Source organism: Vollenhovia emeryi, unplaced genomic scaffold (assembly GCF_000949405.1).
Source record: "Vollenhovia emeryi isolate VEMERY1.0 unplaced genomic scaffold, V.emery_V1.0 DF939126.1, whole genome shotgun sequence".
In the NCBI taxonomy this organism is placed as follows: Eukaryota; Metazoa; Arthropoda; class Insecta; order Hymenoptera; family Formicidae; genus Vollenhovia; species Vollenhovia emeryi.
In genome coordinates this window covers 839748-867562 of record NW_011967240.1, presented here as the reverse complement: position 1 = coordinate 867562, position 27815 = coordinate 839748, and the positions used below count along the sequence as shown (strand labels likewise).

Sequence of the window (27815 nt, the reverse complement as noted above, 5' to 3'; positions counted from 1 at the left end):
CCCCATAAAATGAAAAAAAAAACTTTTCAATTTGACCAGTTTTCGCGAAGTTACGCTTATTTGAAATTCGCCAAATTTTGATGTAAATTTCTTGTTGCGTTAATTTTTTTGACCAGTGTATATGGTGATTAACATATACACACGCAAAAAAAATGTTGCACAAACAATATCAGTGTAATTGAAATAAAATAGTTGAAACAACATCAGTATTGATGAATGAAACACATCAGATAGTTGTCTTAATAATCTGGATATTTAGTTCAATGCTTAACATTAAAATCCATAGCAAATACAATTGAGCGAATTATTTATGTTTGTGGCAGCCCGTGACATCTACGTTTAATTGAAGCAACTTAATTTTTTCTTAATTCAACAGCATTTTTTTCTGTGCGTGTACATTTTCTTCTATTTTCTTCTCTCTCTTGATTCAAAAGAAGTTGTAACTCACTCAATTACTAAAATCACTTTGTATAATGTCCGACAAATCAAGAAAGAAGGAAAATTGAAATCTTGGCTCTTGTAAAAATACGAGTGAAAAATGTGATCGTTGCCTATATCTTATGTAGTCTTGTAGACTTTCTGAACATGAAATAAAACGGACATCCAGACTTCGGGTGGATGAGAATGGGGGCGAAAAGGATTGTAGGCAAATGCAAGGAATGAATTAAAACGTACACGAGACGAGCGTGCACGCGTCAACGCGAGTCGCATTTGCGTTTTGATCACGTTCGAATGAGACTAATTACCCTGGTCCAAGAGAATAATCTCGACGGTCGCCCCGAGCGGCACGTGGCGCACGTGCACGCACTCGCATATGTCGCCCGCGCCGACCTCGCCGACCGAACGGCACCGGCGTCGCGACACGGTCTCGTTGCTCTCATTGAGATCGTCCTCCTTGTCATCGCTGTTGGTGCACAGCATCCCCGGGGACACGTCCCCACCCTGGGTCAATAGCGGTGACGACGGGAACGTGAAAGTAGCATTGTCCACGTTCAACACTCGCGTCTCCGTCCCACCGTTACCTGGACAAGAAGGAGGAAAGATTTTCGCGCTGCGATTAGATAATCGAGTTCATTCGCTCTCTCGGCTCGAAACTATCTGCAGCTCTCTTAATGCCAATTTAATTACACACTGTTTTCTCGACGTGCATTGCTACGCGAGCGGTTGGAAGTTTCTTCTCCGACGTAAACAATGATTAATGAAAATGTAGGCCGTTCCACTATCGGTGTCTCGTTAGCAACCAGATATTTCTAATTTAGAGACTTCTTCATGATGAAAATTTAATGAGAAATCAGTACCGCATCTTTACATTCGACACTTTGATACAATGACATCACGTAATATCTTTATTCTAATCAAGTTGACTAAAATGTTAAATAGTGAAAGTTTTAAATATAATTCGTATTTTCTGAATTTAATTTTGATTACTTTTAATTGCAAAACCTGCATTAAAAACCTTAAGATTGAAGGAAGATAAGCGAGAGAAATTAAATTGCTGATCGAATTTTGAGATTTCTCCATGATAAAAGGGAAATATGTATATATCTCAACAGCTTCTTTGTCTTCCATGTTTGATATTTTAATAAGTTACAATGAAATCACGTAAAATTTTCATTTCAGTCAAACTGACTAAAATTCCAGAGTTAAATTTTTATACTGGCATTGTTTCAATTTAATTTCTCTCTCTAAACGTTAATAATATTGTAGTCAAGTTTCTTTCGTTGAAAGTCCTAAAGTTGGAGGAAGATAAATTCTTAAGCCATTAAAAAGCTAATCGGAAAGAAGTTCTGTCATTGTAAAAAAAAATAACAACAGTGAAAGTGCTTTCTAACCGAGATACGTTATTATACACGAAACCTGCTCGGCAGCGCAAAATTTTAATAACCCGGATTTTAATATAATGCGGTGAATAAAAAAAAAGTGGTGAAACTTAGATGGCAGTATTTTTATCCATCGGTTGAGTCTGCCCGCGTTAATTAATGCCCCGTGCATACGTGTCGGTTGCATCTTAATTTGCACTTTCACTCCCATCAGGCGATCCATCAGTCTTTTACGTTATTACACACCTATCAGTTCCGTCGCTTGAATCTTGTAGTTAATCGGTAGATACAGCGTCACATCCATCCTAGGCTTGGCAAGTATCTGTGGCATTTTGCGGATATTTTGAATATCCATGGCGCACAAGCTCTCTCGGTCGCCGCATTTCTCGGCGGGATTCGTCGTCATGGCCAGCCGGTCCGGTTCTATCTCGTCGATATCGTGCTGATTGATAACTTCCGCCGTTGCTGCAGGATTTTCCGAATTGCCTTTATAGTTGAGCATCGCCGCGCCATTTATCGCGCTGGTTCCGCATTCTTTCGTTGTGTGCACGTTTATCCAATAGGAACCGATGCGTTTGCTCGCTTTGAGAACGAAGTCCGCCCTTTCACCTTTAACGAATATCGAGGACTCCTCATCAGTCTCGGCGTATTCGATGATCGTGAGGAATCGGGGAAATAAAACCTTGCTTCGCACGAATAACGCTAGAGCTAACGGCCATCGATCTTACGTTCGCAATTATTGAGTTTTAACTTTCTTGCACAGTAAAAAATAAAATGTTAATGTTAACATTTTTTACATGTCCCAAAAAGTCCACTCTAAATTTTAAGTTAAAATAACATTTATCGCGTGTGTTATTTTTTACAAATTATAAATGTTAATTAATCAACGTTATATTTCACATTTATGTTTGTGTTCTTTCAACCTTAAGTGTGATGTAATAAAAACAGACAGGATAAGTAAACTGTACGAGTAGTTACAAATCAGAATAGTTGAAATAATTTTTAAGAAGTGTCGATATTACACGTTTTGGTTAATTTTGTGACAGTTGTGTTAAAAAAACTCAAAGTAATATTCAATCTTTAAGTAACATACATAAAGCGTCAAGTTATTACGTTAACATAAATATAACACGAAAAAGTGTTACGAAAATAATAACATGTACGTTTTATGTTAATTTTACATTGAAGTAAGAATCAAATCTTGGTAACACAAGAAAATTTTAACATTTAAACGCACAATTTTTTACTGTGTGCAAATCTCAAAGGGTAAAAGTTGCGGAGCGAGTCACCTAAGACCCGACGTATTCGAGAGCAGAAGTGTTTGAGAAAATAAACGTCATCAGCTGCTATTTAATTTACACTTGAAAATCAAGACTAGCGAGACTTGCGCAACATGTTTTTGCAATTTCTTGCGTTTAATCTTTGCTTTACGCAATGAACTTGTTAGCAAAAGAAGTATGAAGTACGTAAATCGAAGTATGCGTTTCGGTCAAATATATTCTATTCTCCCAACGATATCGCAAGATTATCAAACGTAAAATCAACATGCGCAACGTGCTAACCGATTGCAAGGGAAAATTAACGAGACTCCAACCTTTGGCCAAAGTGATCGAAGTGACTTGTCGCGGCTCTATAGGATATCCATCAAGCGCGATCAGAAGAAGCGGGTGGTTGTCGACAGAAAGCGTCACCGGGCATGCACCAGCACCCCCGGCATTAGCAACGCGAAATCTGTGACGTCGTCCTGGAATGACCGTGAAGGTGCTCAGAGGAACTGCGAATCCGCTGGGCTGTCGACCTCTCCCATTGATTAAAAGAATTGCCGGCTTCGAGTAACCTTGGTTGAACGATACTTGCGGCGAATGTTGCCACTGGGTCACTAGAATCACGTGATTAGGATCGTCAACGTCGAAAAGGGTACGATGGGGTTCCCGAATGTCCGCCTGTCTCACGATCAACGATCCGATAATGCCATTCGTAACGTCGGCTCCTGAAAAAAAATTTCCAAGAAGTAAATCGTTTAAACAATTTACGCGCTGGTCATATAATTCGTTGCGTTGAAAAATCATAATTAATGATTAATAATCAAAAGCAAATCGATACTATAGAGATAATATCGTGAATAATTAGAACCACGATATAAGTGATTGCATCTAATATCAAACAATTTAAAGATGAAAATATGCATACTGTTAAGTCAATTTTGAAATGGATAAATAATTTCGCAGATTGTAAGTGAAATCGAATAATTTTATAAAGAATTGAAAAAATTGAAAGAATATAATTTTATAAATAATTTTAATTTCAATGGATTAATAAGTACATTTTACTAATCAATTGAAAAAATTAACTTGATTAATTAGATCGATGGAAATATTTGCAAAGTATATAAATTTTAATTAAATAAAATGTAAGTTTTGTAAATATTTTTTATTGTAATCCATAAAATCTTCAGCGTAATAAATAACACTTAATTACCAACCTGCATGTGCGTGCCAGAGATGTGTACCGGGCATGGACGCGCGAAATTTGTATTGGAAAGTAGTGTAACTTGGTATTGGACATTGCGTGACCAACGGTGCACCATCCATGTAAGGCATTTCCATTTGCGTTTGTCCACGCCAATGCACCGCTGCTGCTTTACCAGGAAGACGATTTATCACATCCACCACTAAAATATCGTTTTCACAAACCTGTAAAAACGTTAATTTGTCTGAAAGTTTGCGATTAGTCCAGGTGCCGATTATTGGAAATATTTGAGACGTTAAATCGTACTCGCAAATAAAGAAATAATTATAATTTCGATTATTGCCGTCAAAATAATATACAATATTTTAAATAATAATATAATACAGATGTATTTCGTAATGACTTTAGTATACATAAATTTTATTCATTTTTTATTTTAGGTATGCAGAAATAAATGCATTAAATACAGAGAAATTATAAAAATGTTTAATCTTTAGAAGTTTTATTTAATTTCAATTTTATATATTTTTTAATATTTAAAAACTGAATTTTTGATATTTCAATTTGTGATAAATATCATCTGATAATATTTATTTCTTTCCTTAAATGCTTTCACATTCACGTATCAGATTTTAAGACATGTGTCCGATTAAACTTTTGTCTTCTTAAATAAAAGTTTTAAAATTGTATTAAATATACAAAATGACATTAGAGATTTAATAGAGGCTGATACAAATGAATAATTAGCGTAAATTAACGTAATTTCGCGAAGTAAGGAAACGTATTTAGCCTCAATCAAAACGTATTTAGCTTCAATCAACATTTCTAAAGCTTCGAAATGTTTGCGACCGAGGAAAATCAATTAGATGCCTAGCAAAATTTGCTTTACTCCCAAGTGTTCGCTCACAATCAATTAAACGACGACACGTTCGCGAGATTATTCCTATATATATTCCAGGAATGTAATCAATTACCAAGAGTATTGAGTACGTGTTTCAATCACCGTGCAGCATTTAATTTTAACACGAGATAAAACCTCAACTTTTCTTGCAGGTTACTAATTACACAGGAAGGCGTACTGATATTTGCAAAGTGTGAAACAAAACACATCGATACCACGTAAATTTAATACAATTTCTCTAAAATTATAGCAATGACATAACAGCGAAAACACGTTTGTATTATGAAATTAATCTCGTATTACTGATGAATTTAATAATATCTACGCATTAGTTAATATCTCGATTTTCAAAGTGAACTCCAAAATTCAATAATTCACGAATCCAGTTTATAACTAATTACGAATTTAGAGGCCTATTCTGTAAACGTTAACGACATTACTTGCTTTGCGCAGATACCTATAATATAACATAGAAAAGCTGCCCAAAGCACGTAATCGTACAAAGCATCGTTAACGTTTACAGAATAAGCCCCTTTGATAATGTTGAAACTAAATTGATAATATTCACTTGTATCATATCTGTTCTATGATTGTTGTCGTGCCTTAAATGATAAAATGACAAAATGACACAGAAAATTTTCAACGTGCGCCTATTGAAGCTTTAAAATATAATAACTTCAAACAGTATGTACTTCAAATTGTTTACCAGTTATTTACGAATAACGCATTATGGCCCGGTTTTCACTTTCTGGTTAACTATTAAGCCAGAGGTTAGTCGACTCTCCATTTTTTTCCTATATTATTATCTAAGAATAGACAGGTAATCGACTAACTTCTGGTTAACATTTAACCAGAAAATAAAATACCGGGCCTAAGTGACCCAATTAAAGTGAGAGGGAGAGTGTAGAAAGGTGGCGGGTGACATTGTGGGCACATTGCGCAATGAACTTCATTGAATTACCGGCGGCAAGTGTGATGCACCCGGACTATTGATCGGCGGTTGAACATCGAGGTCATACCTGAATACTGGGTCCTGGCATTTGACGATTGGCCGTAAGTATACCCCGTCTTTGTCCGTCCGCGGAAACGCAATGGTTGGCCAAGCAAGCCGTCTGATTCGAAGGGCAGTCGCCGCATGATCTGTAACGCACATCGTATAATCGCAAATCCTCACGCGTCTAAAGCACACTAGTACACCTAAGAGATCTAATTGCCATGCTGTATCTCTTACCAAATGCAAATTTGCAAAAGCAGATTTGCGAAAGAAAACTTCGCGGTAGTTCTTCACGAAAAATTGTTCGCGAAATGGCTCATCTACTTGCCTTGTACAGTATTTGCCAACGTCTCAAACTATTTAAAAATGCGCGTGGCAAAGATTAATTCTAATTGCAAAATGCAAGACAAATAATCCCGAATCGTTAGAATATTTCAATTAAATAAGACGATTTAATGAGCTATTCGCATAGTACGTGAAAGGTGGAAGGAAGCAAACTATATTATTTAGTAACAGTTGCTTGCATCGTTTACTTGACTTTATTCGCGTTTGTCAAGTACCTGTGAGATCGTCGATTTGGTCTCCTCGACAGGAACACACTAGTACTGTGCCCAATGCAACATTCGTTTCGCATTTAGTCGGTTTCAAGACATCGCGCGATTGATCGCGCGGGAGTCTTCCGCATTACATCGGTCAACGCTTAGAAATTGCATAACAGTTATTACGTCGACAAGCCCGAAACCGTCGGCGCAGCGTTATGCTGCCATAATCGTAGCACGTAACAGTAGAAAAATCGCTATAATGTTGCAATCGCAAAAAAGAACTTCGTAATCGTATCATGAGACGCATGTGGAACGAAGTAATATAATCAGTAATTCCCTTGCGTGTGGCGATTACGACCTAAGGCATGTTTCACTAAACGCAAATACCAAAAGTACTTTCCCTTTCGAGTATATCTTTTTGTTCGAACAAGTAGATTTTCTATAGGAGGATTGAGATAAAGAAAATAATATAACTTTGCTGTTAATCTTGATATAATACAGATGCGATTATAATCAAGATATTTTATAAAATTTTGAAGATAAATATTGCACAACTTTCATGTAACACATGTGTGCTCGTCTAATTCTTTATCTTTCTGCCTCGATTCATTTATTGCTTTCTCTGTGTTATCCAGTATACATATATTAAATTGATACATAACACCCTTACAGAAATGTATAAACAACTAGGAATGAAAACATGTACTGAACAGCTACTAGAGTTGAGTAATCGAATTATTAGAAATTACTGGTGCACAGTAATTTTCTCGTAATTATTTCAATTACATTTCTATAACGGTGAAGGGGGAGACGGCTAAAATGTATTGCTATACAAATTCATCATGAAACAAATAAGTAATGTTTAAATATCTAATTTAATTTGAAATATTCTTCGAAAAATATTAGAAGAAATCTGAGGGAAATAAAAATATAAAAGACACGTAAAAATGCCATAGATTATTAAAACGCCAATGATCGGCGTTGGTGCGATAATTAGCGCTGTCTGACAGTTGTGTAAAAACAGGACAGATCAGTACGGCCTGGTATTGTGACATATATCGTAATGAAGTTTTTCTACTATCTTATATCACCGAGCGCGGATATTAGCTCCTTACGAATGTAGGGCAGAGCAAAGTGATTTTCTAGCTTACTTGCTGAGCGTTTGGAAGACTTCTAACGTGAGTTTCACCCGACAGATCATAGGCCAATCCAAATGATGACACGGTCTGTCACAGGAGAGAAATGTTTGTTCTGGAAAAGAAAAATAGAAAGAGTCAAGGAAGGAGAATAAGAAAAAAAATACGAAGCACATTTTTACACTCGAAGCGAAGAAAGCAGTTTTCCTTGCAGCCGCCGGCCGCAAAAAAAAGCAAACCGACAATCGGTGGAAATGAAAGTCCAAATCATATAGAAAGTGCCATATAGTGTGTATAGCAAAGAGAAGTTAATGATGCGCGCACATGTTAAACGCATTGGATGCTGCGTAGATTAGAAAGAACAGAAATGCACTTCACACGTAGGAATTGCCATTATTACTCATCGTCAGCGTGTAACAGAACCGATTTCTATCATTAGAAAACTTTAAGTCGTTTCTAATTGCTATTGTAACTTACAATTAGTTGCTCAATGAAAAATTTCTTTCTGTATGTTCAAGTACTTATTATAAAAGTATATTCCAAACAGTGCTGTTTCAATAAGAAAAATATGCATAGAGGCTACAGGACCTACATGAAGCCTGCCTATCCACACATTTTAAACATTTATAAACTAATTGTGTGAACTTACTAGGCCTGTAATTGTTAATATGCAAAAATGTGGCCGCTGCGGCGATCATAGTGACAACCACGAGACATCGTAAAATATACGTTGTCGGTGTCGCCACATGATGATGAACGGATTTAGGGGAATACATCGCCTACCGACGTTGTTATGCGACGATAACAAGAGGTGACGACATTTATTCCTCGTGAGATTTAGAGCCCGGCGAACTTTGAATGAGATTTTATGAACGATTAGTTTTCATAAAACATACATGTATCGATGAAATTGCGGAAACAGTAAACGTTATTAAGTAGCGAATATGTGTGTATGTGTGTATGTGTGTGTGTGTGTGTTTAAATAATTCTTAAGATATCATCTCGCAATGAGCGAGTCATTTTTATTACATTCGATTGAAAAATTTCTACTGAAGGCTCTTTGAGCCAGACGTCCATGTCAAGGGTAATAAAATGGAGGCGTCCGTGGAGAAAACCTGTTCGCAAAAGAGAAGAGTAGCCATTTGTACAGACGAGACTGAAAGTTGAGTCGTTGCTTCGTTTTCGTTAAGCAGACTCTCCAAGCTCCCGCTTTAAAACAAGCCGTTCATCAATCAACTTTCGTGAGGCAACTCTGAACGAATCGTAAAGATCAGATTGAAGAGTAATAAAATTAACGATGATTAATCGCAATGACTAATCAAATGCTGGATTTATCTAACGCTATTTATCGCGCGTCAACTGCTAGAGTGCGTTTGAAAATGACAAAGCTTTTTATTCGATTGCAATTGCAAATGTTGATAGATTATTAAAAGGCTTCGAACGAGTTTCTGTAACTATAAGGAACGGACAGCAATTATTTCCTGCGACACAAATATCGTTATATTCCCGAATAAAGTGAACCCCATGGACGAAAATCATCGGAATAGTGAGCAAGGTCAAGAACATTTGTGCGATTGCCTAATAACCGCTTTTGTTCTCGGTTAGAGAGTCATTATCACGCAGAGGCCATTACGTGGAAACTAATCTATAGTATTTCTATTGTATAACATAATATTCATATAACACGTCGTAATCCGGTCATGCGTGTGACACACGGAATCACGTATCTGTATGTACTCCCGACCGAAATCATTATTCACACCGCACGAATTTCACTAGAGGAATCTTCTTGCAACACGGAAGGAAATTGTATAAACGCATCTCCCAATTATAGGATGATATATTATCGAAATTTCGTATGAATAATTTCAACGTAAATTGCAACTCGCGTGCCACTTTTTTTGAAGTTGAAAGTTCGGGTAAACTATCGATACGAGATCTCGGAAATCTTAACCGGTATTTAAATCCAAATAAGAAATTGCATCCTGTGCACACGTTGTTTATCTATCAATGTATGTATTGCATTACTGCGGCGTGACTTAATCTCTTTTTAGACATTAGCCGATTACATATGTAAGCTTCCGTTATGAAACGCAAAGTCACGTTTGCGTCAATCGATAATCGATTCTGGTCAATATATCCCGTGTCAGTATATTCCGTTAATGACTATTCAATACGCGGGCAATTATCAATCAAAATGCGACTCTTAAACGCGAAAAAAGAAACGTAAAAGATTCCGACGTCACGAGTGTTCCCGGAAAAACGAAGCATTAATGCAACAAAAATACGACGAAAGTCGTATTTTGATCCCATTAATTAACAATCATCCGCGAACAAAAATGTCAAGGGGAGACGTATATGAAAAGAAATGCGAATGTCACTGCACCACTGCGGACATTTACGTGGGACCGGTGCAACAATAACCGCGGGCACGGTCGAGCTTCCCGTCGAAGACTGATAGGAACATCGAGACTCCGAAATTCGTTGCCAGAACGACGGTTTCTCTCCCGCTCCCTTTCGCCGTTTCAACGTTCCTCCTCGCTTCCTTGTTGCCTCATGGTCGATAATGCGGAATGTAGGAAGAGGAGTGAGGAATGCACTCTTGAGCATGTGTCGCCAAAAATTGGTGGTACACGTTAAAGTAAAAGCCATACGTAAATATGAGAGACGTAAAGTCCACCAAATAGATAGTACCTCGAAATTGGGAGCTTTATTTTGAGGCGATACATTGTCAAGGCTCATGCGACACAGGAAGAGTGTAACAAATGCCTATCAGGCATGGAAACAGACATTTAGAGGTACATTTCTACCTCGTACTAGTTTAGGAGGTACGTACGGAAAATGGTGTACCTCTTGAAAAGAGGTACCGTGAATATCATAGAGCGGTACCTCCAATTGGTCGTTACATGTTGAGTATTACCTTGTATATTTAAACCTCGTACTAATATACCTGGAAAAATATCTCCTATCAGCGTGCAACTCAAGTCTCTATTCTACTTAGAAATTTGTACCTCGAATTTGGCGGTACTACGCAGTACTAGTTTGGGAGTGTGGATTGGGCCTCGCTGAACAACGTGGAACTATCTAAAGCGAATATACCCGACCCGTACGGAGGACAACGTTCAAAGTACCAGCGAACAAAGTTGCGGCAAAAGTGTTTAATCACGGTTACTTTGCGTATTTAGCGACTGCCTGCGAATTATGACGTTGAGTTGTATTTTCCGGATTCAGTATCCACGGATCTGATTGCATCGAACAATCGCGACACCAAAAGAATATTACCGCAAAGATGATGGCAAAATGGTTGATCGTATCAAGACTTTCTCCACTCGAATATAAATTACATTGTTATTATATTGTTGTGAAGACCTACGGCCGCATCGTTATACGTCGGCGCAGGCAATCGGGATCAATCTGAAATTATTGAGACGATAAGTGTCAATCTTCCGTTTAATATTTTACTATTAAATTGATGTTTTTGCCGTGTATTGTTTCACCGGTTTGAAGCCGATCTTTTATTAGTATAAAACTATGTCATGAGGAGTTCGAACGAGGAGTTCGAATCAAAAGTATTGAAACGACATCTTCGACGTCCAGGTGTTTATCTATCAACGGCTAATGAAGTCAAATGGAGAATTGAGTCGCTAATGAAGCGAAATGACATCGTAAAGATGCCCAAGGATGACTATGATCGAAACAGAATGACGACTGGCTCTCATATAAATCACTGCACCACAGTTTGTCGGCACGTGAACCCGCCGCGAAACGACCGACGTCGCCCGGTACCGTCGCGCACCCGGTAGTCAACTGGCGAGGAGGCCCAATTTCGTTGGCTGCGGTCGTGCGAAATGACGTATCATTTTCCCTCTCCCGCCTAGTGGTGGTCCACGTCCTCGAGAACCAAGGATCTTGGTCGTAGCCGACCAGCTTTTTATACGCATCCCCGCGATCGCGCCAGTACCTCGCGTTAAACACAAGGCGACCTGTACGCCTAAGATATGTGTCAGAGGCTGTATAATGATCAGTGAAAGTTCGCCGGCGGGCCCCTCTGATCGAGGGCCCCTACCATCCCCGGCAACCCGGGTTCCATCTCCCTTGGTCTGGCAAACACTTTCATCTCCTCGACCTTTCTCCTTCGAGTTGGTCCAGCCGGCGCATAGATTTCGCTTTCGCTGAATGCCCAATCGATTCCACTCTTACTCGCGTGGATGGACAGAAACAGTCGTTGGGCTGGCCGCTACTGCTGTGGAAAACAAGTGACGTTTCGCTTTAGCAGGATACGCTTAAGCTTGCGTTTCTTCGGTCGTTCACTGAGATTGCGACATCGTTGCTTGCTCGAGCGAAACTTTCTAGAGAGAAAGATAATCAGGTATTTGGGTGCGTATCGGTATAATAAGAGCATAGATCGAAGATGAAGGATACGGAATTGATGAGTTCAATCATCCGTGCGGCGAAATATATCTCGAAAAATGGTCGTTTATATTCCAACAGGATGAAAAAACTGTTCCAGCTCATTAGCGTGGTGCACAAAACATTTATGACATAGATATAATTCTCCCTGTGTGCTTTTTCCAGGTATAAATATTTAAAATTGGTCTTTTGTAGCGAAGAAAAAGAAGATGAAAGAGAGGCATTATGAAAATTATAATAAAATTTGGATACCGTGCTTGCTTTTTCTAAATCTTATATCGAATTTTAAAACTTTTTCAAACAAGACTCTTTCCTTGACCTAGTAGACATGTTTTTTAAACGAACACCTTTTAAAGTTAAAAATTATCACAAAAATTATTAGAAAAATAGCAAAAGAATTAAAAATGATGAATGGCCTCGTGTGGAGTTAGTTGGAATGGTCGCTTTTTAAGTTTAAATAGATAGAATAAAGAGGGAAATCGTGAAAACGACACGGTTTTGCGTTTTTCTCCGCGGAAACGTATTATCGATAACGTCCAAAGCAGAAGAGAAAACGGTTGTGTTTCCTGCCGTAATAACAACGGTCCGAGCATTTCCTCTACTTCGCAAACACATCAAAGATATAGTGGACGGAGGAAAGAACTGTGTGAATCTCCAAGGTACGAGTGTTATTAAACTTCGAAGTCGATCTTGTCTTGGAACTCTTTTTTCTTTCGCCGAGTATTTTACCAACAAAGTGGTACGCACAGGATGTTACATGAATAAAAGTTTTTTGCACTGCGATAATTGGTAGCACACGGTAAAAGTATGACGAGTCAAACGTACTACAAAATGTAAAATTTCTGCGTTTCTCTTATTGAGTATGTGTTACCTAATGCGTATTGGATAACAAAATTACATTACCTAGATCCGCAATGATATTACGTTATCTAATCCGTGTTAAAAAAAGCGGTCGTCATTATCACGTCATGCTAAGCAAATATTACTTCCCAATTTTGTAACAACCGTGTTTCTACCTGTCACGAATAATAATTTGACATATCTTTATGTTGTTTGGCACATTTTCTTTAACTCTATTAGTTTCCGTTTTCGTCTACTCGTAAAGATGCGTCAGAGAGAGTTACTGGTAATGCGATCATCCGATCTTAATTAACGGCAATGCCGCTCGAACATTGCTCAAAGTGAAAATGTTTAGTCATGAATTTACCGAAGTCATCAGTAAATCTGAAACTTTACTCGAGAAAGTGAAAGATGCATCTCGAGATATTCGTCTCTATCGCCTATACATATATTGCTAAAATTCCTCTTTACAAACTTCTATTCCTTGAATCTTTGTAAAATGTATTTATTAAATTTAAATATTTTTTAAGATGTAGCAGTCGAGTAAAAATCTCTCTTGGACAGGAATGTTTTGCTCGATACATTTCGCATCCCGCGTTCAATTATCGATATTGGTGTCTATTTGAGTCACTGGGTAATCGAAATTCTTCTATTTATCTGAACGTTAGAAAGGAGGTTGATCACTAATTTCGACGTATGCATATATAATAGAAAATACCGCAGACTAAACTGTAAGAAAGAGAGAAAGGCTCTATTTAAATGCTCTACCTTTTTATATCTTCTCGATGATTTAATGGAAATGTAAAACGATGCGAGTGCATTTCATACTTCGTTCCAAATTAATTCTCGCATTTCTTGCATTATATTCATTCCAATACTTATATTAGATGACAATATATTTTCTATACTTTGGTTATTTATCAGGAAGTTTTCGAAGTGCGACTTTCAGAACGTGTACAGTTGGGACGTGTGCAAAGTAAAACTCGACGTTTACCATGTAATAATTGATGCTTTCACTTGCTTAATTCGACGTAACGCATCTCTCGTACATTTCACAATCTCTTAAATTTAAACAAGTGTTTTGTACGCGTACTTTGTCAATAATACAGCTCCTAGGAAGTGCGGATGGATCGTGGATGGATTTGCGTGCAAGTTACATTTACGCAAGACTGATCGCGACAATTGATTCGATCGCCAAACAATCGCAAATGCACAATTGCGTACGTGCATACGTTCCAGTAATTATAAAATGCACGATATAATCGCGATATAATCATCAATGAGATTGCAAAATCACGTATGTATATACATAAATGTATATACGCTCATTTATTAATTCCAAAAATAATGCAATAGATACGTGTAATATAATTGCCGTATTTTATTGGCATGTGTAATATATTTGCGCATATTAATTATTCTCTATGTACTTTGTTTTTTCGATTAACAAACGTGTGCAAATTATTACAACGAAAAATGGGAAATAAATCGGAAAATGTTTATACACAGTTTGTAATTTCTATTACAATTGGTAAATGCCAGGGAAATGTAAAGCAAAAGTAATTGTTTAAAATTATTTTACACGAAATTATATACAAAAAACTCCTTAATAAGATTTTGTCTCCCGGTTGAAGATGTTTGTTATTAGTTGCAAGCAAATAAAATGTTGGCGATTTATAATTTTTTTAAATACACCACTTGAAGTGAGTTACAATAAAAATTGCTGGAGGGCAAAACACCGGTGAAATTTACTGTCAAAAAGCCTAACCAATCATAAAGAATAAATTCTCGGGACGACAGATACTTCCTCGGAGTATAAAAGAGGAGAAAGTGAAAGATATTTAGTCAACCACAAAAAAGGCATTGATATTTGGATTCACATTACCTTGGGATTAATAAAAAGTTCGAGCAAAGCGGAAGACACATCATTGAAAAGCGAAAATTTTTTTTGTGCGTTGCATGCGTTGCATACTTTCACAGAGAACTTTCAATTTTTCGTTTCGATATATTTTAGCATTATATTACGATCAGTTGCAACGCGTAAACATGCATACCTTTTTCCTTTACAATCAACTAAGAAAATGTTTATATTATTAAACTTTTTATGTTTTCAGTATTATAAACAGGATTTCTATCATATATTATTATTTATAATGTTTTTTACATTTATCCTAATTTCACTATCAGTTTTACAAATAATGATTCAAAATATGTAACAGAATATATAATAATAATTATAATAATATAAAATAATGCAATCTAATCTAAAATAATATAACAAAACAATTTAATAATAATGTGAATTTTTATATATAATGATAAAAAGTAATAATAATAATAACATTTTTTTCAAGGTTACTATTTCTTTTTAAAGCTGATGTATTTATCAAGAACATTGTATATAAAATCTAAATATACCTCAACAAAAATGATCTCCAAAAGTTAAAAAAAATATATTTAAATTTAGCATTAAAATATAGCGAGCGTATAATATAATAGTTGTAAAAGAAAATTAAATTAATTTTGTTATAACATATTTTTTCGAACGTGCGAAACATTCGAGTTATTATTAGAACTAATTAAACGCGCATAAATGCATACATAAAATAATCTCTTGATATATCGCTGCATTTCGTCGGTGGAATAGAAAAATATATGCATATGTAAATGAAACAAGTTTTACATTTATATGAGAGTAAAAGCAAGTACCTTTAACAAGACTTGCAAAAATAAAACTAATAATACTATATATAAAATACACAATTTCTACGTGTAAGTAAATATAAAATTACGAAGTTTTATTCAATTGCAATTTAATTAAAAAACATATAACCAAACATATACACCAAGATATTTTTCCCATTACAAAATAGAAATATTTTACTGTTTACAGTTTGTATAAAATTAAAGTGAAATTCTTCGATTGCTATTAATTTATGGAAAAGAAAACCATTATCTATATGTGTGTGTATATGTGTGTATGTATATGAATAGAATTAAATGAAACTCTTCGTAATTTTATATTCATATACATACATATATAATTCGTTTTTTATAAATTAATAGTAATTAACGAATTTCACTTTTATTTTATAAAATGTTAAACGTCAAATATTTCTATTTTGTAATGGGAAAATATCTTGGTGTTATGTCTTTTAACTAAAATACAATTAAATGAAACACTTCGTAATTATATAAAATATGTATATATGATAAAAATGTTATAAGGTAATCATATTATCTTTAATTTTATTATACCATACTTTTATTTGTCACAATAGTAATAACCAGTTCTTTATTACTTTTAAAAAGATCCTATTTACCGGTTTTCTATCAGATGTGCAATGCTAAAGCCAACGGCACACGATACTATTTTTCCTACTGGATTGCTTACGAGAGCCAACCAGGATTTAGCTTCAAGTCACCTGATCTAAAACTCTGCATCCTGATTGGCTCTCGTAAGCAATCCAGTAGGAAAAATCGTATCGTGTGCCGTTGGTTTAAGATGGGTTAACATTATACCTGAAAGCATGACAGTCAGTACATAGTACTATGCTTCAAGTTGGCGTACTACATGCTATCACCCGTATTGTATGAGAAATGTAGCCGCGGGCGATCAGCATCCTTGGCAATGGGATAGGTAACACAGATGCATGAACATAACTGTAAATTTTGACGAAGTTCATCCACCTCTTGCAAAGAACTCGCGATAGGTACCAATTACGCCAAACGCTTCTTCGCAATCTCAAGCGCCCTTACGGCCATATCAAACAGATCGTAATTCGGAAAAGGAACGTTTCTATATTCGTTTCTGCATCGGAAATCGTTTGCAAATAGTATAGTATCAATAATTTTATCAATAAAAATAACCCGAATGTACATATGTACATACTTTTTAATGTCATCTCGAAACTTTCGAAGAGTAGAAATATACGTACTATGGTTTTGCTCAAAATATCTTGCATTGTGAATTATCGATGCATACGAACTTCTATAATGCTGATTTTGAATTTAAACTATTTGAAGATTTTTAGATTTAAACTATTTTAAAGGATGTATACGATCCAGCATATCAGAGTATTTGCTATGGCTGCTTTTTTTAAGCCTTTTATAATTCAATATTACTTGTATATTTACATTTCTGCATACATTTTGACATGAAAAAAAGACAGTTGTTTTAGAAACTAATATTTAGATAAAAGCTAATATTTATAATATCGTATTAATTATAACGTAAACTTAAAGTTAAAATTAACATGAAGAAATTGAAGCCAAAAAATTAGTTGGTCGGTTTTCAATTTATTTTTGTTCATTTAATTATAAAGTAATCAGACAGCATTTATATAAATAATTGAAACAAAAACGCTCGTTTTATTAAGGCAAAAGTGTAAGAAAGATGTTAAAATGGTTCAATACATTTAGACTTAAATTTATATTTGCCTTCAATTAATTACAACAAAGAAATAAAATAAATAAGAAAATTAAGCGTAACAATAAATGACGTACATAGCGTTTCATTACTAGCAGACAATTGCTCCTTAATGCTAAGTTTTATATTTTTCTGTTGTTTCTTTCTGAAATATCGCCGAAAGTTATGTCAAATAAAGCAGCACAAGGTAAATTGTTGAATTTCAACATTAAAGCTGAATGCTTCGCGGTAAAAACAGCAAATTACTCTCACAAATGAGGCATCGGTTACACCTTCATCTCGTTTTTATGCTTCAAAATAGACGTTTTTGCCTTTGATTTACTAAATTTTTCTCGCTATTGGACTTTTTACTCACCTGGTATGGGCGTTAAATAAATAATGGTTGTGACCACGGAGCTCAGGCCAACAAAGATCCCGAATCTGAAGAGCATGGTGCGTCTGACGGATCGGGACCTGTTAGCCGAGATAGCCGGAGAACCGCGAGAGGCGCGAGAGCGTGGAGAAGCAAGCCGCCGAGAAAGGTACAGACTGTCCGATGTCGTAGCCGCGGACACACTAACGCTGCCGCAGCAAGTTCATTGCCAGAGGGAGAGAGAGAGAGAGAGTCCTTTCCCTATTAAAAGAAAGATGTTTCACGTGCGGAAGCGCTAGCGTGTACGCCGTGCCGTTTACAATCTCCCAGCATTGAGATTACTATATGAATCTCGCCGAAGGATTGCGATACCCACTGATCTTCGGGGAAATCGTGAACTTCGTGACCTCCTCTCGCGAAGGTATTCCTCTTACTTGCAACTTTCTTCGATCTTCAGCGATATTATTAACGACAGCGCGAAATATCCTAGCTAATTCCTATGATAATCCTTATTAATTATTCTAATCGCAAATAAAAAAAATGCAAATTAGAAACGCTAGACCCTTTAATTTATAACGACTTCCTGTTCATTTCTAATTGGTACTCTTTACGCATCTATAATGAATAGCGTGCTGAAAAAAGCAAAATCAATTGAATAGTAATTATTACAAATATTGATTTAGCTGCAAAAAAGTAGCTTACTACAGAGAGTAATCAATATACATTAATTTACATTTTTAGCTTTATACACGTTATATTAAATCTATATCTAATCGAGAGGTTCGAATTTTTAAACCATCTGAAATAAGAAACTCGACTTGATTCTAAAATGCATTTACTATCTAGCAACGTGTGTTTACTTCCGCTAATGACTGACATCAAATTCATTTTTTTTTACAAGTAACGTATCATTTTGGCAACACACTTGGAATGTTTTTGTACTCTGTACTCCTTTCCTCCAATAATCTGTAAGTTAAAAAATGTGATACTTTTAGCTTATTATTTTTCAAACGAGATTAAATTGAACAACGGGAACATTTTAAATTGCCTTTTTATTGTGCATTTTACTGCAGTTAGCAATAACTTTTCTTATAATGGAACGTCACGTGGAAAGATAATTTGTTCTTATTGCAGTTTGTACTTCTTTAAGTTGTCGTAAATTGTTTCTTGCCTTTGAAAAAAGTTTAACGTTGCATTTTGGCTGCTGTATGCAGCCGCATCTGCTTCGATATCCCGCAAATTTATCACAAAATTGGCACAAGCGAGTTTGAGTAAACGACGTCCGTAGTCAAACGGTTAATGATATAATTTTTTTGCTATAGAGGAAAATCCCCTATTATCTAAGTTCCCGATAGAGAAACGCACGGCATAGCACTTTCTCGTAAGAAAAAAACCGCACACGATATTATAAATTGATGCGCCCGCATCTAATTTTGCATCTTTCTTCTGGTGTCAGAGTCCCAGACGACATATGATTTTTCCTACACAGAATGCACCAAGAAGGTCCTTCAGGACTTCTCTTTACTTTCGCACTCATAGACAAGCATTATTTTACACATTTTTATAACCAATACTTTCTTTAATCATAAATAAACATTTATTAAATACTAAGAAACATCTTTCAAACATTAAAATAAATGTGTTTTAATATTTAATAAACGTTTACGAAATATTATAAAATTAATCTTAAAATAAACCTCTTTCAAATGAATAAAAAGGGACTTAACCCATTGTTTTCATGTTTTTAAAATAATTAAAAAAATGTTTTTCCAAAATGTTGAAGAACGTTTTACAAATATTATTTTTTCCATCGAGTCTACATCGTTTTCCATCGATTTATCTTCCATCGGGAATAAACGAGAAGCTATAATAATTTAATATTATTTACGGCACGTATGGTATGAAAAAGATATGCAAAAACACATCCATCTCTCTACACTTCATTCATTTAAACGTTATACGAGTTTTAATCAATACACGAGATAGCATGAACGAGATAAAGAAAAAACGTAATGTCCAATGCAAAAAAGTGTAAAACGAAGAAATAAAAATTCAGATTGAACACTATTAAGCGTTCGAAAGCATTCGAAAGGAGTAGCCAGCGTGCATAAGTACACAATTAGAACTTCATTCAATTATTTGCTTATGCGCCTCTTTGCACGCGCGTATCGAGGGAAATCATTGCGGATTAGTGTACCATGAGCGAACGTGATGGCGATACCGGCGCGAACACGGAACAGCTGTGGAACCTTGCTTGCGCGGTAGACTCGCTTGGTCTCGCTCGAGAACGGCCGGTATCTGAAATCACCTGTCGTGTATGAAGAAGTAACGCTATGATAGAAGTCACGAATGAAAATTTCAACGAGGTGTATCCGCGTCTGGAGGACGCGTTGAGAAACGCGAGTTTCATAGCGATCGACGGGGAATTCACGGGTATAGAGGGTGACGATGCGAAGAACAGGTTAGTTTGCGCGACTTCTTGGTGCCACGCTCTCGACGTAAACGGTCCGGGCTGACGATGCTTGACGTTTTGCAGCCTGTTCGACTCAATCCACGAGCGCTACGAGAACAACAGGAGCCACATTCAGCCGTACATAATAATCCAATTTGGCATCTCGACGTTCCAGCGGGTCCACGACAAGAACAAGTACGCCGTGGAGACCTTCAATTTCTTTCTGCTGCCCAGATCTATTCCCTCGAAGAACAGACAGTTTCTGTGGCAGGTTGCAGCGTTGGAGTTCCTTACCATATATGATTTCGACTTCAACAAAGTATATGCTCACTCCTTGTGTATCCGCTGAGCCTGGTCTACAATGAGTCAGGCCTGGTTTCACCGAAGTCTTAGTTTAAGTCGTGTTTGTCTTTTTCTAAAGTAACAGTTGGTAAGAGACAGAGAACGAATGAAACTAAGCTTGAAGTTAAGCGACGTTGTTGAAACCCGGCCCTTAATCGTTAGAGACCAAAACTATGCGTTGGTCCCTTTTCCTTTCACTCAGAAACTGGGCCTTAGGTTTTTCGACGTATAGTTTCGACTTCTGGCTCATTGCAGACTGGACTTAAAATATTAGCTTGTTTCTTACTAGCGAGTTACTTGTTACGAGTTAATTTGATTCTTTCTTAGTCGCAATATGTTCAGGCTACAACATGCCGTTGCTACATTAACACTTTAGTTTGTTTTAAGTTTTCTTTCATCTGTTCAAATTGTCACGTTTGATTTTTACACTTTTTAAATATTTTAGTGCCTAGTTTAATAGCCAAGTATTAATGAAAGGAAACTTGTTTGAAAAAGCAGAGGAAAATAATGAAAAGATTAGTGTATCTGCGAGATACGTGGCGACCATTTTTAAGTAAGAAATAGTGCGACTAATGAAGGGTTAAATTAAGAGCCGAAATTACATGAGACGTTTTATTGTGTAGGAATAAAGCAATTTTGTACGTTTCAGCTTGCTTATCAAGGCATTTCGTACCTTGATCAGGTCGACGAGGCAATCTTACAGCAACAGCTACAAAACAAAACATTGTTCCAAAATGTGGCCCGGTCGATCTCCTACGAAGAGGATGATAACTTTAACGATGTGGTTGTTAAAATAATAAAATGGCTGAGTACAGCTAGCGATGAAACAGACTCGTTTAAAATTGAGTCCCCTACTCCGAAATTTCAATATTTTATACACAAAGAATTGAGAAAACGTTTTCCAAATATTTGGACTTTTTCTGAAAACAATACGGTATAGCCAGATTGCTTTTTAGAAAATAAAGGTTTAAATTTTTTTTCCAAAATTTTTAGGCTTCTTTAACTTTTAGGTAACTGTAATTAAAGTGCCACCGGAGTCGAGAGTAATTTTGGAACAGGAAGAAGGCTCCATATTAGAAAATGTATTGCTCGAGTCGTACATAGGTTTTTCAAAAGTATTCAAGCTTTTAGTTAGCTTGAAAAAACCTATAATTGCACATAATTCTTTTTTGGATTTTATGTTTGTGCATCAACAATTTTATAAGCCATTACCACGTATGTATGTAATTGCATGATAGTAGAAGGTACTTTTTTTTCTATGACTTACAATATACACAATGGAGACGAGAATTAAATTGCAATTAGTTGCGAACAATATTTTACAGAAAAATATATTGATTTCAAGAATAATATACATCAACTGTTTCCAACAATTTACGACACTAAACACTTAAGCTTCGAACTGAGAGAAATTCTCAAAACAGAAGGTAATTGTTTAATATTTCTTTATTAGTTTGTATGATTATATAGAAATATATTAAGTATATTCTTTTTCTTTTCAGAAAAATGGAAAGTTAATACTTTAAGTGGTCTAGTAAATTATTTTACAGAAGCACTAGGAAAACATGCGGTGCTTGGGTCGCCTGTTATTAGTCTCGCAACAAATTCAGGCGAATTAGATGGTAGATGTGGTTTTTTTAAAAATATTTTCTGATTCTATATAATATTACTATTAATTAATGAACAGAATTTTTCAAGTTTCAAGTATCACTTCCGACAATAAGAAATATCACACTGCGGGATGGGATGCTTTCTTTGCCGGTTACATATTTATCAAAATGGCTCATATGTTCACTGTAAAGCAATATAACCAGTAAGTTATGTTTTTCTTGTACAATATTGAAGATAATTTATTTTTACTCGACATATTTAGTATAAGCATATATACACCTTTTATTCTGTTTTATAATTTCAGAAGTTTAATTTCGAAGGAGTTTACGCATACAGAATTAATAAATAGCGTAAAAGGTTATGCAAACTGTATCAATATCATACGTGGAAGTACATCACATTTGGTAAGAAAAATGCCAAGTTTTAATAATAAATATATCATTACTTTGCGAGAAGAATAGTTGATCGTATACCATTTTCTGTCTTTATAAAGAAACAATTAATTTGTTAGAGTTTTGTCGGGCCTGAACCTAAATCGACGCGACCAAAATGGCTTTATGTGAAAACGTTATCGTCGAGTCCGATAACAGCCTCACAGGTATTATGCTTAATTATTGCACACACATAATATTGCAAATACAGTGAAGTTAAAGTCTTAAAGACGTATTTTGCAAATCGCAGCACGCGACATACATATAAAATCAATTGTTTTGTTATCAGTCTACATTGTTGTGAAATATTTGTCCAGATAGCTGAAGCAATGTCGAAGTTTGGCGCGGTTGACGTAAAACAATACACACCGAAGCGCATGTTAGTTGCAGTTGCAAATCACGGAAGGTTAGTACTTTTTATTGCTCTCTTTTTCTTACATATGTACAATAGTTTATCGCATTTTCTACATTATATACATATAAATAACGGGAAACGTCATTATTATACTTTCGAATGTATGAGAACTAGGACGCAACTTTATACATATGTTGAAAAAGCGTTTGCTGCCAACTGCGTCCGGTTTCGCGAGACGCGTATGAAAATACCATAACTCTGTGCTGTAGAAAAGCGCGATATAATCGCCCGATAAAGGCTCCAAGTATCTTATATTCATTTTTATTCTTCCGCGTATCGAATGTGTATAATCATTGAGTATGGAGTTCCACAAAGGAGGGAGGGAAATTTTATAATAGTGTGAGGCTGCTTCGGTGCAAGGTAGCGGAACTATTTTGGATACTCTTCAAGGGCAGCCGCATATACTCACTAACGCATCTCACAAAATGTGATTTTAGTTATTTACCTTCCTTACTCCATTTTTCACATATAACAATTATATTGCGGTGCAAACTCGCACGTTTTTCTCTCTTCTAGATGAATTTGACATCGCTCATACCCGAGCATTTAGAATATAATTGAGAAAACACTGCCGATCAATTTAGTATTTAAAAAATTAATTATAATTCTTGGAGCTGTACGTGTTGCAAAACAAATTAATTTAAGTAACTAGTAAGACTTTAATTTTAATTTTTCTAAAGAAATGATAACGGTAATAATTATTTTGATATAAAAAAAGGCTAATGAGACTTCGACGTAAGAAAGAACTGGAGAAACTGAAGATAGCAGATCAGCGATGGATGGCCCAATATTTTTAATACAAGTATATGCTGTCGTCATTATATTTAAAATATTCACTGAAAGATCTTGCGGCTGAGGCAATCGATTTATTGATTGGCACGATGTTACATCGAATTATTACAACATTTCGTAATGGCGAATCGCAATACTAGAGAGTTTATTTTTCCAGTCTGGTTGTACGATCGATCGATCGACTGCGCGCGTTTGTCTAATTCAAATAGTCTGAAAACACAAACCGTCGAACGTATCGCTAATTCAGTAAATCTATTACAATCGCTTGTTTTGCGGGGAGCGCGTTGATGCTCGCGAGCGTGTAAGTATCTTGCGACCGTTTAAACGCTGCAGGTGTTCGCGCGTTGACATCTCCGTGAGTTTCATTTTTCTCTCTTTACTCGATGAAGTAAACTGATACTTCGTGCCTCGCATTTACTGACCTATCGTCATCGGGGACTACAGGTTTGATAAATCGCGCGTTCTCCGTTATCTTGAGAGTATCAAATTTTTTCTCCTTATCTCCAAAACGACTTGATAAGAGAGCACTTGAGACATTTGCCTCGCACGTTTCTGCACAGAGGATAATCCGGAAGACTCTTCCTTGCGGTGAAAGTAAAAAAAAAAACATTAAGAAATAAATTATTCCACGGAACGTCGGCGAACGCGCGCCCCTTTTTGCGACGGAACTTTTCCGAATATTCGCACGACGGATAATTGACTCGATGCCGTCATATTGTACGTGTAAGATCTTCTTCGTCATTGGCACGGTTCCCGTCTTTATGTCGCTTTTACCAACGAACTTTTGCTGGGTATATTTACAGCGCTTATTAAAAGACCGCCACTGTCTACACCACCGTGTACATTATTATTAACGGTCTATTATTACACCTGATGTGCCACACGTGTGCAACTTTTGTCACGCGAAATTGGCTTATTACGTTTATCTCGTCGAGCGAGTCGATCGGTAGATTGTTGGGCACGTTCCCTCGTTTGCGACGCGACGTTCAAAAGCGATTTCCTTGATCGTTTTACAGCGCACGGGACATACTGCGGCACTTCAAGCAAAACCCGGAGCTGTACGTGGTACCTTACAATCCGATCCGGCACTCACGCTCGGTCCAACTTCTCCTGTGGTACGTAAGAATCGGTAATTAATCAAAGTGGTTGTATACAACGCGTGGTAATTTGGCACAAGTCCCGTTAACAAGTCTGTCTTTCGAAACCAGACACATAAAACAGACGTATCGGTATGTTTAACTGATTTAAAGAGTAGCTTGTGCATTTTGTTTTTCGACGATTCACAGCAATTGTGTCTAGACGAGATTCGATTATCGGCATTCATTGCTCGGTAAATTCGCGTACGTTAATTGTGTCCCCAAAAATATATCTCGGCTTCTTTTAGATTCAAGTAGCTCAATCTCTCTATTCGATAAAATGTTCTTCCTACGGCTATTCTGCGTACGGCCTTAGTGTACTAAAAGAAGAATCAAATGTACTTCGTAGTTGAACATATTTTACAGGAATAGTTTTTATTCTCTTTTCCTTCCTATTGGGAAATTGTCACGATCTTGTATAATAAAACGTAAAATTTTATATGAGGCGAGAATACTGCCTTGGACAAAATTGTTAGTCACCCTCATAATCATTAAACTGTACTGAATCTAATATCAAGAAAATACCTATTGTTTAAAAGTCGTTTACCAAAGTGTCCATTGCTTCTATACAGTAAATAACTTTTAAACAATAAAAATCTGTTATTAGACTTATTGTTAGTACAGTGTAATGATTATGAGAGTGCCTAATTTTTTCTAATAGCGAATTCGGTTACTTGCACTAGTGCGCACTAAGGCTTGTTTGCAGTCAATTCTTATATTTAAGGATCGTCTTAAATATCTCTTGAAATATTTCGTAGCCAATAAAATAATCTGCATAGCATCCACGCGGATCATTTTCTGGCTAAATACTTTTTGAACGTGTATTTAAGACAAAGTTAAATATAAAAATGGACTATAAGTAGGCCTTAGTGTGCACTCAGTGCGCGCCAGTCAGTGCAGGGCAATCGAATTCGTTATAAGTTTGTACTTTGAAATCATCTAGTAAACTAGTTAAAAATTCTCTTCAGTAATTTAGAAACTGAAAAGCATAGTTTTCTGAATTAAAAACAAACTTGGAGGCCTGTTTAAGCATCGAGATATACAAAACGCAATGACTCTGATACTTCGTCAGTATACATCAACTTCACATCTCGCGGTGTAGCAATCGCGACTTTGGTCGCCGATCTCCGACACATTCAATCCGATCCCCATTAGCGGCGGGACGCCGCTGAACGCGTTACGTCAAACAAATTAATGGCCCCCAATTGGACCGGAGTCTAATTAGGGTCGGTATTGCCGTAGATGCAGAAGCCGCGACTCGCATTGCCAATTGTTGCGAAGGCATTAACGAACGGCCTGGTTGATCGTTACATTACCTAACGCTCGCGGGTGAAAGACTTGTCGTTTTCCTGGCTATCCCATTTCGTACGATCGATATATCAATCTGCTCTCGTCATTACCGCGCTCCGAGCGCAAAGAAAATGCTATATTTAGGTCACCAACTCGTCTCATTTTGCATTCGCATGGCACTCGTGTGTCGTGTAATGAGGCTCCTCCCTGAATTAAATTTACGGACTCGTCGATGATTTTTGTGACTTTTTTCCGCGATTGCTTTTAAAATGGTGTTTATGCTCGATAATGGTAATGTTCCTTGAATAAAGAGCCTTCGTCCAACATTCTCACCGAATTTCAACTTGTTGACGAAAGAAAGAATACGCGATTTGAAATTGAATCTTTTCAATGCGCTTTAACTGCAGAGTTATTCGCGTAAATTTTATTTATTAATTTTTTATCCTCACTTGTGAATCTAGTAGCGCGACGCATGTTTATATATAATTTTTTTTGTGTTAACCACAGGAGCAGCATAGTCGTTTCCGGCGGGATTGTCGCATGGGTGCTACATCAGAAGTTCCAAAGAAGTTCTTAAACAAACTGTAAATATTCGTTTAACGCACAGCAACGAAAATTTAAAGTTTTAGATATATTTTTAGTCTTCATGGCTTCCGGATGATTTTAGATATATTTTATATAAAAATTACTGTCTATCAAATTTGGATAAAAGGTTAAACGATTTAAGACGCGTTACGAGAGAAGAATAATTTTTTTTCAATAGTAATAAAAGACAACGCGACTCCGTAATTATTTCACACATATTTTTTTATTACCCCGCGAGAAATAATTCGTCAATCGACGTCGAGCTTCGATTTGCAGCCATGACCTCCGAGAACGTCGACTTGACGTTGGTGAACGAATCCATCGCCGAGATCGAGATTGGCTCCGAAACACCCCGCGTATAAAAAGCTATTTGCGACGTAAACAACAAAACTGTTTGCCGTTCTGTCGAATTAAGAGAACGGAACGTCGGGTCCGGGCTGCAGAAACGACAGGCATTTTACGCTTCGCCGCGATGCCCGTCGCCATTCTGTTTAAATTTAAGATTCAGCTCGGGGAGCGCGGAATCTTCGCGGGAATTGTTATTATTATGACTCGTAGCGAGAGCCCGAGAGTTCTAAGTCGGACGGGGCTCGAAGCTCGAGTTTTCGAGTCGAGCAGGAAGTGCTGCCTGCTCTCGCTTGCCAAAGAGACAATCTCTCTCTTTCTTCCTTTTCGAAAAAAAAAATCCCAATTACTCCTGCCACGATCGCGTCGTCGATTGCCAGCGCACGTCCACCCGTCACGTTTTTCCCGCCCTCGATGTTCTCCTCTTCGTCACCGCCCAATCGGCCCGGATAATCGTATGGATAATTCAGACTCCCTCAAGCGTGCTTTCCGCGATGTTTTTTTTCTTGCTAACGCGTGGGAA

General features: G+C 36.6%; 2 protein-coding genes across 13 annotated transcripts in view; one reads left to right on the top strand and one right to left on the bottom strand.

The window, feature by feature from the left end:
• Positions 1–18092, bottom strand: part of LOC105568975 (laccase-4-like) — a 20706-nt gene extending 2614 nt beyond the window's left edge. Inside the window, exons 1-10 of one of the 10 annotated variants that reach the window (XM_012025065.1) lie at positions 11145–11589; positions 10874–11054; positions 10783–10812; positions 8512–8714; positions 7878–7977; positions 6210–6330; positions 4303–4513; positions 3415–3810; positions 2067–2429; positions 747–1022 (exon numbers count right to left, since the gene is read on the bottom strand). In XM_012025065.1, the coding sequence (XP_011880455.1) occupies positions 747–1022; positions 2067–2429; positions 3415–3810; positions 4303–4513; positions 6210–6330; positions 7878–7977; positions 8512–8638 (1594 nt within the window). In that variant the 5' untranslated portion in view covers positions 8639–8714; positions 10783–10812; positions 10874–11054; positions 11145–11589. The other 9 variants (XM_012025066.1, XM_012025071.1, XM_012025069.1 and 6 more) reach the window with 9 other exon arrangements.
• A 2024-nt stretch (positions 18093–20116) lies between these two features.
• Positions 20117–27154, top strand: LOC105568973 (poly(A)-specific ribonuclease PARN-like domain-containing protein 1). 3 transcript variants are annotated; one of them, XR_001009462.1, is made up of 13 exons: positions 20117–20354; positions 20430–20664; positions 21337–21621; positions 21698–21902; positions 22013–22114; positions 22190–22309; positions 22386–22500; positions 22603–22702; positions 22810–22896; positions 23047–23135; positions 24953–25051; positions 26870–26991; positions 27030–27154. XR_001009462.1 is itself a non-coding variant. In XM_012025062.1 (12 exons), the coding sequence occupies exons 1-12, from the start codon at positions 20227–20229 to the stop codon at positions 26937–26939; spliced, it is 1635 nt and encodes a 544-aa protein (XP_011880452.1). In that variant the 5' UTR covers positions 20117–20226; the 3' UTR covers positions 26940–27154. The 3 variants fall into 3 exon arrangements, 1 of the variants encoding a protein (XP_011880452.1); XR_001009463.1 differs by having other exon boundaries at positions 26870–26997; positions 27036–27154; XM_012025062.1 differs by having other exon boundaries at positions 26870–27154.
• Positions 27155–27815: the final 661 nt, after the last annotated feature.